At 42.0% G+C, this 11,485-nt stretch overlaps 1 protein-coding gene across 1 annotated transcript in view; it reads right to left on the bottom strand.

Moving 5' to 3' along the window:
* The window catches only part of LOC306698296 (copine-8-like), a gene marked incomplete at its 3' end in the record, with an annotated part of 61,802 nt that continues 50,317 nt past the window's right edge, over window positions 1-11,485 (bottom strand). The window contains exons 15-20 of the mRNA XM_079162540.1: window positions 9,763-9,944; window positions 6,230-6,357; window positions 3,160-3,262; window positions 2,001-2,058; window positions 1,158-1,231; window positions 1-213 (exon numbers count right to left, since the gene is read on the bottom strand). Of these exons, the coding sequence (XP_079018666.1) occupies window positions 1-213; window positions 1,158-1,231; window positions 2,001-2,058; window positions 3,160-3,262; window positions 6,230-6,357; window positions 9,763-9,944 (758 nt within the window). The remainder of the gene's footprint in view (window positions 214-1,157; window positions 1,232-2,000; window positions 2,059-3,159; window positions 3,263-6,229; window positions 6,358-9,762; window positions 9,945-11,485) is intronic.

Here is an 11,485-nt window from a genome sequence, read left to right as displayed (position 1 = left end):
TTAGATTCGGCTTACCCGTCTGCAGAGGAGCGGGTGGAGAGCCGGTGGAGGACAGGTGGTGTAAGGAGGCGGCAAGGGGCCGGGTTTGATACCTCGCGTCCTCATGTAGGACAGGAACTGGTCCGGGATTTCGGCGAGCACCTCCTTGGCCAGGCGAGCCATGCTGAGGATGTGGTTCCCCCGTCGGTCAATGTAGTCTCTGAAAGGAACGAACTGTGGAGAGGACAACCATGAGAGGAGACAAGGGAAGGAGAGAAAACAGAGTGAGGAGAGGAGAGGAAAAGGGATGAGGAGAGGAGATGAAACCATGAGAGGAGATAAGGGAAGGAGAGAAAACAGAGTGAGGAGAGGAGAGGAAAAAAGATGAGGAGATGAGGGGAGGAGATGAAACCATGAGAGGAGAGGAAACAAGGAGAGGACATAAGAAGACAAGAGGACATAAGGTGAGGCGGAGAGAGGAAAAAAGAAGAGGAAACAAGGAAAGGAGAGAAATCAGAGTGAGGAGAGAACAGGAAACAAGGTGAGGAGAAGAAAAAAGGAGAGGAGATAAGGAGACAAGAGGACATAAGGTGAGGAGAGGAGAGGAAAAAAGATGAGGAGTAGAGCGGAAACAAGGTGAGGAGAGGAAACCATGAGAGGAGATAAGGAAAGGAGAGATGACAGAGTGAGGAAAGGAGGGGAAACAAGGTGAGGAGAGCAGACAAGAAGAGGAGATAAGGCGAGGAGAGGAGAGAAGAGGAAACAAGGAGTGGAGAGAAGATAAAACAAGGAAAGGTGAGGAGAGGAGAAGAAACAAGGATATGTGGGGACAGGATAGGAAATGAGGAAAAGAGGAGAGTAGAGGAAACAAATAGAGGAGAGGAGACAAAGAGTCAGCGAAGGAGAGGAGACAAGAAAAGAGGATATAGTTGGATAGAATTTCAGAAAAGTGAGTGAAAAGGACACAGAGGAGAAGGTTGGATGTGGTTCAGCGGAGCGAGACAGCGGGAGGAATATAGAAACATGTCCGACTGAGAACAAGAGCACAGCAGAGGGTCAAGCACTTTGACCTTTTTCCTATTAATCATAAATCCCACATTTCTCTGAAGACTTTCTGCTGAGCGAACAGCCTCACAAGCCACTCGGCCGTGTGTCTTCTCTGTGAAAACACTCCGTACCTGAACGATGTCCCTCTCGGCGTATCGTCCTTGGGATGAGATCCTCTCCTCGTCCCCGTCCAGCTCGATCATTTCTGGGGAGGGAAAGCACATCGGTCACGCCCTGTCGAGGAGGGGGGGGGGGGACTCGATCCACGCCGAGCAAACACGACACGCACTTTAGTGTGTTTTAATCCGCCAGAGCCATTAGCGTGCCACTGGGTTACATTTCCTCTGAGTGTTGGTAATGCCAAACGTGGCATGAGTACACAGGGCTGTGCACAAAGAGGATGGAACATGCTAGAATATGTGTATGCAAGAGCCAACCATGTGCACCACGGGGAACGTCATGCACACTGACTTCATGAGCGTGACAGGAGTCAAAGTTTTTAGTTGTTTTTTTTATCCGGAGGAACTGCTCCGTGAATTGTAAACGTGACAAAAACAGGAGAGAGGTGAGAGAAACATGTCCGTCGTCGGATGAGAAAAAGATGAGAAAAAGAAAAAAGAACAATTGCTGGTCTGACAAATGAGGATTTTTCACATCCACTTAACCTCAGGGTCAGAGGAGGAGGAGGAGGAGGAGGAAGGGGAGGAGGAAGAGGAAGAGATAGAGGAGGAAAAAGAGGAGGAGGAAGGAAATTAAGGGGAAGGAGAACGAGAGGAGAGAAGAAAAGAAGAGATGGAAGGGCTGAGCCATGTGGGAGGCGAGATAGGAAGTAGAATGAAGTCAAAGGATTACTGCATGAAAATAAACACACATGCATGTAGAGCACACACACACACACACACACACACACACACACACACACACACACACACACACACACACACACACATGCACGTGATCTTCACTCTGCTTACCGTTAAATTCCGCTGGTCCGACCCCGACTATTATAATTGACATGGGCAGAGACGCAGCCTGTTAAGGGTGGAAGGAGACACAAAAAGGGCTCATCAAAGGCGGGAGGGAAGGAAGCCGCGTTCTTTCTTTTCACCACTCGCTATCTGAAACGCCGCAGGCTGTCGGTGAAATACCCCCGCCAATTACTAACTGTAAGCTAGCAGGCCCATAACTAAAGGAAGCTCAATGGCAGAATTCAACGCCATTGTTAAGACAGTCCAAATCCATCTGGCCTCTGAAGCCGGTTTCATAAAGCCTCTCGTCCGGACGGAGTTTTTTCTCATTTCATGCATCTACAACTTTGTCTAAATCTCCCAAAGCTTGACGGCTTCAGAATGACTTCCATTTACATCTTCCTCTGCCCCTGAGCTGCAGCCGAACATCCGCCCGGCGCCGCAATAATGTTTATTAAATCCTAGCCGAGTGGGACGGCAGAGTACAGTTCAAGTGATGAATGAAGGTTTTAGTGTTTCATAACTTCCCCTGGTTATTAGATGAACGCCCCCCATATTGCTTGAGATATGAAGGGGGCATGGATCCTCCGCGGGCCAGTAAATAATTACTCCTGAATCTTACTTTACAATAACATTACATCACATGGAGGCGTGGGGGGGGGGGGGCGGTGTGATGAAGAGCCACGGGAGCACTGAGGCTCCAAATATACGAAAAAAAATCGCTGCACATCACGTCTGATCACTCTAATTAGAAAGCATAGTTATTAGAGCTGAACGTAGCGGGGGGTTGACGGGGTTGACCTCTCACTCCCCTTATTAGTGAAGATGAGCGTAAGGGAGAGAGGGAGGCACTAAAAAGTGAAGGACAGCTTTTCATTTCCTCCCTCTCGTACGGTATGTGCGTTGGTGTATTAGACTCCATTAGAGGCTTAATCACAGCTGGACCTCCGGGGCTCCGCACACGTTTTACAGTGAATTAACGGAGGAGATATGAGCACACGGTGCATGGACTGCTGCTGCACGTGACGCCGTGATATGCATTCATTAAAACCATGTAAAAAAATAGATAAATAAAAAATGCCTTTGCAACTCAAAGTCTTACCAATAACAGCTTGGGCAAAACAAACATACAGTACATAGATTGAGACTAAATCTGGTACTGTACATTGACTATGGACTCCTTCGTCTGCGCCATGTCCGTGATCACGCCGTCAGAGATGATGAGCAGGATGAAGTACTGCGAGCCGTCCGTCACTGCTGACGCGTACCTGGCATGGAGAGAGAGAGAGACAGACAGAGAGAGAGAGAGAGAGAGCGAGAGAGAGAGAGAGAGAGAGAGAGAGAGAGAGAGAGAGAGAGAGAGGGGCTGGGTGTTAACAGTCAAATGAGCACAATTAGAGAGCAGAGGCTTCTCTTTTAACATTCTATTGAAATTAAAGGGGATATAGACTTCTCTTTTTTAGAAAAGGGCACTCCGTTGATTCAACACATCACGACCAATTAACTGTTGGCGCCGAGTACAACTCAACCTTTGAAACTTAGTATAATGTCTTCTGTGTCTCTGGAGGAGCTTTTTTTAAAGTCTGAGAAGACTCTGAAGATGTTGTCACAGGAGGAACAGAAAGCCTGAGTTAATAACTGCAGGCACAGAGTTTAAAGACACGCAGGGAGGGTATATGGGAATGGAGTGTTGCATTATGGGAAGTGTAGGATCCAGTGTTTGACACAAACTCTGGAGTGCAAGTGACGACATCATTCTTTATTTCTGTCTGTGTCACTCAAGTCCGCCAACTTTATGGAGGTACAAAATGAACTCGCTGGAGTTTACGCCCGTCTCAAACCACCGTCATTGCTGCCGCAGTTTATATATTAGAGAGTGTCCCATGTGAGGATATTACCCCTCAGAGATCACTGAAACATTGGGGACAAATTGGTCCAATTACTGCGGAAGAGTATTGAAAAAATTATTTAGAGAACAAAGTCTAAATGTCAAGAATACAGTTAAACTTTCAGTTTTAGTGCCAGGCTTAAGAGAAAATAATTCAGAGTGAGTTTTAGTTCATTTCTTGATTAAGTCGAAATGTTAAGAACAAAGTTAAATAACCTGTTCAGGTAGAAAGTAAAAATATTGAGAAATAAATACTGTTTGAGAATAAAGTCCTACGGTCGAATAACTATCGAACTGTATACTGAAAATTCAACTTCATTGTCAAAATGAAAAATACATTTTTATTTGTGTTTGTCCTCATGCCTGACCCTAATACATTACAGTATCGGTGCTGTGTCATGTAACATGTCAAATGTGTATTCTTATAGTTATTGTGATAATTAAGATTTTTGGTATTTAAAGCATTAAGTACATAGTCATGCGTGTGTGTCTTTCGATATTAAATAATCAAGAGCTGTTTTTATAACCTTTATTTAAACAGGATGTGTTAACGAGTAAATTATGATTCTTTGGTCTATTTTTCAGCTCTGAACTAACACTTACAGCAGTTTTATGTTACATATAAACCAGAGTTGAGCGTTTGAAGGGACGTCACAGGACAATGTTTGAGAGTGCATGTTAAATAACACAATCAGACAAACAGGAATCTGACGTGACTTGGTGTCACTTTTTTTCTTTTAGTGATGTCTTCCTGGCTTTCAGTCAAACGCTCCAGAGAAGTGAGCGCTGAACAAATGCAGCTATTCTCAGGTCGAGTGGGCGGACGGAGAAGGAGAGCGAGAGAGATGGGATTTGAAAAAGCCAGAGATGAAAGGTGGGAAAAGCGCTCATTACAGTCAGTCTCGAGGATCATGACACGAGATCCTGTGATAGTGAACGTCAGGTGGAGGCCGGAAAATTCTCAACACGTCACTCTTTATCAGGAGTTATCAGTGTAAACAGAGAAAGTGCTTCTAAAAGTTTAAGGTAGTAGCTACCAGAAGTGTTTTAAATATTTAAAACAGTGGAAGAGCAGCTTATTTTTATTCGTTGCTCCAATAAAAATGTAACTGCACTCTAGGGCCCACATGTCTCTTGTTAATGGACTTTTTTAATAGTGAAGCTCTGGTTTCTACTTGTGCCTACAAGAATTCATTAACTGTTTATTTGTGAAACGGTGGGAGGTGAGACATTTACTGCTACTCTCAGCACCTTCTCTTCTACTGGGTCTTTTATTTTCTGGTTTCCTTAAAGCTTAAAGCAGCTCATCAATCATCCTGCAGACTGCTCACCCTCTAAAACACTGTTGTGTCCAAACCAGCACTGAAAAACAGCGAACGTGTTGTGTGGTGATTGGATCGCTCAAATCCCCGCGGAGAGTTTGGTTATTTTACTTGCTTTGTGTGTGTTGACTTTGAGAGCCTCTGTGTTGCATGTCTTGTTAGTGCTTGACAATGCATACGAGTCTCCTGAGTGATGATACTACGTATATTAACATTCTCACCGTTTTTCATTGTTTGTGCACGCATTGTAAAGCGTCAATATTGTATCACCTTATATTCTGTTTTTAGGTTTATTTTGGAACATCTTCCTCTTGGGACTACAGATGAAAAATAGCCTTTTGGCTAACTCTGGCGCATTTACAGAAATGTTTTTATTAATGTGCTTATCAAATAAACCAATAAATAAACAAACAGAACTCTGGGCTCAGTTCCTTTATTTAACGCTGTACGGTGTATTTAACTTGAGATGAATACATCAATATCTATAGAGATACGTACTATTCCTTTAATACACATATTGCTTTACAGCTCTTATTAGTGTCTATTTATCTTACTGTTCTAACTCACATGCTGCCTCTATAAACATTAACATAGGAAAGAAAATGAATTGAACATAATAATAATCGTTATCACTATTTCTACTGTCTCAAAAAGGGCTTCTCACTCTGCACAGAAACAAACTAATACACTAATCATCTTAATGCTCAGGCTACACTTCTACTTCGTAAAATGTGACAACAAACGGCAGGAAAACGTTTGCATAACTGTGGTGTTAAACTAATCAACTAGCAGGGCTTTTGTTGTGGCTACTCCCCACGCTGTTAGCGAGCTGGTCTCATTGTGCTTTGTTGCTAGGCAGGATTCAGATGGCCTCTTTAAACCGCAGTGTGTAGTGATTCCTCACGACTGAGATTTGACCAAAGACGCTTTGATCTTACATGGATTTCCTCGGTAGAACTGTAAATGAAGCGGTGGCATTGTACTCCCATGTTCCCGGTGGATGGCTGTGATTATAGTGGACCTACCTGGCCACGTGGTTAATAACGGGGGAGAAGTGGGTGGGTCCGTAGAGACGCACAGATTTCAGACTCTGGTAATAGGCCTCCATCACCCCCTCGATACCGTTGCAGTACGGGTTCTGTGGATTGCCGTTCTGCACAAAACCAGAAAGACAAAAAAGAAAAATCGTAAATGAGTGCAGCAGAAGATAACTGAACTGTAGATGAACGCAGGAGACCTTGGGCTGTCTCGATTTCTTGAGTTACTTTTGTGGTAAACCATAACTCTTCATGACTTTGTCCTCATGGCAGCTCGTGCGTGACTAAACTAGTGGGAAGTCAGTTTGGAAAGAAGACACCGTGCTGCTTGTACCAGTACTGTACTAAAACACATCAATTTAAGACAATGGAGACTACAAATGCGACTAATCATTCTGTTTTTTGTATAATTAAAGAATTAAGATATTTCTTATGCAAAGTGTCCTTGGAAGTTCTTAGTATCCAATGATGTGACATAGATTCATGACGGCTGTAACTGTTTTAAGGTATGTATATTTATGGTGGATGTGTGAGCTGTGTCTATTAATCCCTGTGTCAGTGGAAGCTCTGTTGAATCAGGGATATTTGCATCAAATGTCGTTTTGCATCTGCTGCAACACAATTGTGCCGAGTCAGGAGAGCTTTATTAATCTCACTTTGTACTTTTTTCTTATGCATTGAGGCATGAGGTATGAGGTTGTCTATGAGTTTGATTGCACTTTAATGTCATTTCTGGAACTCTAAAATAGCAAAAATGTACAAAGGTTACTAATTTGTTTTTCTTCTTCAGGATGCTGCTGTTCTCCTGCTTTAGGTGTTCTCTACACGCCACCAGCTAACAGTTACTTTACATACAGCGAGTCACCGTCATTGATTTAATGTCAGCCAGCTAATGTGATGAAAAATGTGTCAAATATATTCAAGGGCAATTAGAATAACTTGCTTACATCCCGTCTCCGTGGGACCGACTGTACGCGCATTTTAACGCTATGCATCAAAGTTAACATGAAATCGAATATAGTTTGTTTTGATATTCAGAGACAGTGTGGCTGAAATTAATAATAACAACACCATCACCCTGAAGGGGGAGGAGGGAAAAAAAGTATTTGTATATTTTATATCCCTTCATGGGGAAAAAGGCTGATATGGAATTACATTTTTTTTTTTCAAAACAGGCATGACTTTGCTGCAAATTGCAGCATAACAGGATTACATGCATACTCAGAGACATCAAAATTGGCCACCCGAGGGCCAAAATATCAATAATACTCCAATACTATCAAAACATCTTACCTGGTATATGAGGCACTAGAGGGTCGCGGGCCCTTAAGGACGTTAAATCCAATCTCACATCTAACACATTACTTTGGGGAAACGTCGGGAGTTTAATTCTCCTTTTACAGTGTTTCGGTAGAGAATATCCTGAGGCGAGACATTTCACATTTTTAACGCTGATTGAGGAACGGATACCAGCAGAGGCCTTTTTGTTGACATGCATCGTGGTGGGATACAATTAAGTGTGTTAACAGAGGTTACAAGAGGACAAAGCATGGCGCTAATTTGTCTTAGTTTGTCTAGCAGAAGCTCATCCACTGGCTTCAATCCTTGTTTTAAATGGTCACCTTGGTGTTTTTCAACCTGGACCATATTATTCATATTTAACACAGACACTCTGAGCCTGTCGGTGGCAAAAACAAGCACTTTTAGTGGACATACATTGGCGATTACATTTCAGACCTGCACAGCAGCGCTCTCCCTCAATACTGGACCAATTAATTAAAAATGATCCGCATTAGTCAATTAGACACAAAAACATGTTACCCTTGAAGACGTTGAACCAAAGTTGTTGCAGTGTTCTTGTGCCTCTGCAGCTTCAGTATTAAAATTGATGTCTGGTTGACTGGGTTTAAAATATCCAAAAGAAACTCTCAAGAAATACATTATTTAAGCTACCCATATGTTTTGTGCTTTTTCTTTTTTCTTGTCTCAGCATGAAACCATCTTGAGTCTCACTCTGCCTTGTTGCCCATGAGCACAAACTGCGCACATGAGAATCCTTTGTTTTGTAAATGGAGCTTGCATAATCCCGTCGCAGTCTAGTGGTGGCTTCCTCCCACTGCGGCTGCACAGCTGCAGCCGTCCTCTTTAAGAGTTGACTGAGTTAAATCCTTAATGGTTAGATTAATGCATATGCGCCTTGTTTCGACATTTGGCGCCACCGGGGAGGCTGTTACCCAACGCTGAGCAGCTGTAATGGCTGTAAACGCCTCTGGTGCACACATCTGGAAGTGACAGTAGACCAGAGAGAGGATTATGGGTGGCTGACGAGTGGTCAGGACGTCTAGAGCCCCGAAGTGCTTGACATTGGCAGAGTGATGTAGACAGGCGGATGGATGGATGGATGGACGGATGAAACGATGCATGGTTTAATATTGAGAGTGGCTGAACGGAGAACACAGCTAATCCAGATCCCTAATGCACACTATGTGCATGATTTCCATATGTTAGAATAATCAAAAGATTGTCATACCGTGCTATAATTCCATAAATAAATTAAACTGTCTGTCACTTCAGTAAGACTTAAACTGACATTTTTTACATAATAGACAGATAGATTTGGTGTATTTACAGCCAAAACTAACCCGCTCATCTGGCTTCCATCACCGCAGTGTGCGCAGGCTGCTTGGCTGAATTTTGGCAACGTGTTGAACAGAAGCATTCACACCTGCCAATAAACTGTTGCCTGTAAACGTGTGTGTATACTAGTGCCTGGTTGCATGCTCTGTGTTTTCTGTGCACTTTTAGAGTTTTTTTTCCCCATTGTTCTAGTTCTAGTACATCTTTGAGAAATGCAAGTTGCATGAGCTCTCACTGAGACGGACAAGCATGTTTTTATACTACAAGTCCTAATCTTAATGTTTCACATGAGCCCGATGGCTTTTTGTCACAAAGAAAAAACTATTGAATTGATTTCCATGAAATTTGGTACAGAAATTCATTTTTCTGACAAAATAAATCCAAATAACTTCGATAATCCTTTGACTTTTCCTTTAGCAAACACGGCAAGTCAAAGTTTTCAATTATCCATTATCAAATGAGTCCACATCTACCAGATGGGCTGTCACAAAGCTTGATGGAGACATTCATGGTTCCCAGAGGATGTATCCTCATGACTTTGGTGTTTCATTTAAGGTAAATGTATTACTTCCATTATTCAACATTTCGAGAAAGCTTTTAGCATTGTTAGCACTGGAGGAACAGTGTCACTTTCCTGCTTTGTGCCATAAAGCAATTTATTCTATGCTGTAAATCAATCCTGTCAAACCCGACCTGGTGGAGGCTGCAGGAAGTCACCTCGTTTTGTTTTCTTACAGTGATTATGTGGAATACATGAACATGTATTTACATGTTTTATGTACAGTAGGTGTATGTAGAAAAATGGACGCACGGACAAATTCACAAGGTGTGAACCTACAGTGTACTCGGATGATGGAAATGATGGGAGAAGGTTGTTTCCTCACCAAGGCAAACTCGTGCGAGACCCGCCCGTCTGGGGGAAGCTTGGCGCCGAAGCCGAGTGCAGGAAACATCTTGTCGCTGTCGTAGTCCTGGATGATCTCTCCGACGGCCCGCAGCGCCATAGCGTAGTCGTTGAGGTGGTATGGGCTCATGTAGTGGAGCGAGGTGGGCTGGGACGGGTTGCCTAGGACCCGAATGGTTCAACGCAATAACACACGCATCAGCATCAAACTGTAATTATGCCTGCTGCCCCCTGGGCCATGACTCATATGAAAATAAAAAATAAATAAGGGAGTGGGTGGAAGGGGGTTCAAATGCAGAGTTTAGTTATAGTTACACAAACATTTCTCCAAGGCACAGCAGCACTGGAGGCTGAAAATAATCTTGATTTGTTGCCTCAAACCACAGTGTGAAGAAGAGGAACCACAATTTATTCTACATAGCTAAGTTATATGAAACCGCTGTTGCAGTTTAGCGACTACACAAATAAGATGATGAGCAACAGTGACCCGCTGACCACCCAAGAGCTTCTATCCCACCGTCAGAAGTGAATGAAATCAGTGAACGTGATATTACTGCGGTGCTGAAATGATGCAGGATCAAGAACTCTTTCTTCTCCATTAATGCAAGAAGAAGAATCTTTAAATCCAAACTACACACGAGGAATGGTAAAAATGGTAAAAACTAAAGTCTTCTTTTTGTCCCCGACAGGGAAATAACAACAAATAAAGATAAATACATGAGAGTAAATCCAATAACTGTAACCACAATAATGACATTAAAGGATAAGGTGTCTGAACCCATTAGTTCTTTCTGAAGACCGAATAGTTCGAAGCTTCATTCATATCGTTGGCATTTGAATTCTAAATTAACATTTGAATGCTGCACAGTTTTTTTTAATTTTCTTGCATGTCTATTCATTTTGTTTAAATCCGCTATTTCTGCACAGTTGCAGATAAAGATCAAGATACACTAATATTATTACTATTATACTATTTGAAGTGTTACCAGTGGACGATTTTTTTATTTTTTTTTTTAAGTCAAAAAGTCAAAATTTACGGAAAAGTTTTTTTCGAAGATTTCCAAAATTGAATTGAATTAAATGTTTTAATCTAACAAATTAATCTGCTTCAATCCATATTTGTTGGCGTTAAGCCTTTCAATAAACTACATTCATGACGACAATAATCCTCGTTTTTAGGGCGATGATGTCTTCATTCGAAAAGTAAAACAATGACATTTGGTTCCACAATAGCTCCCGTGTTCATCGTAAAGAAGGAACATGTGCAACGGTGTGGCTAATAAATGTGGAACAACAATGGAGCTCAATGGCACAGAGGAATACGATTTATCATGTTCAGGTAAAAAGATAATATTTGTTATAAGATATAAATTCATTCTGTTTTTTTTTGTTTCATATTCTTTTTCTATAATGAGGAAAACAAAGACTATCGCAGGCCTTGTCCTTTAACATGAATATGAATGAATGTGTACGAGCATGTTGGATGCAGTATTATAAAAGAAAGAATAAATCTGTTATATTCTGACACAATTTATTAGTAGTTTTGAAAAAAATTCTGCATATTGCCAACAAAAAACAGAAATAATGTAATTTTACGCATAATATCAGTTATTTCAGCCATTCACAAGGATGTGGAAAACTGATTTGATGGCAGTAAAGAAAGCCACCCATCTCTCCTGTGACATAATAATGTGTCCAAAATT

The sequence above is a fragment of the Pholis gunnellus genome, assembly GCF_910591455.1.
Source record: "Pholis gunnellus genome assembly, chromosome: 7".
NCBI classification, from domain to species: Eukaryota; Metazoa; Chordata; class Actinopteri; order Perciformes; family Pholidae; genus Pholis; species Pholis gunnellus.
The sequence above is the reverse complement of the archived record's forward strand: the minus strand, read 5'-3'. Positions and strand labels throughout refer to the sequence as shown.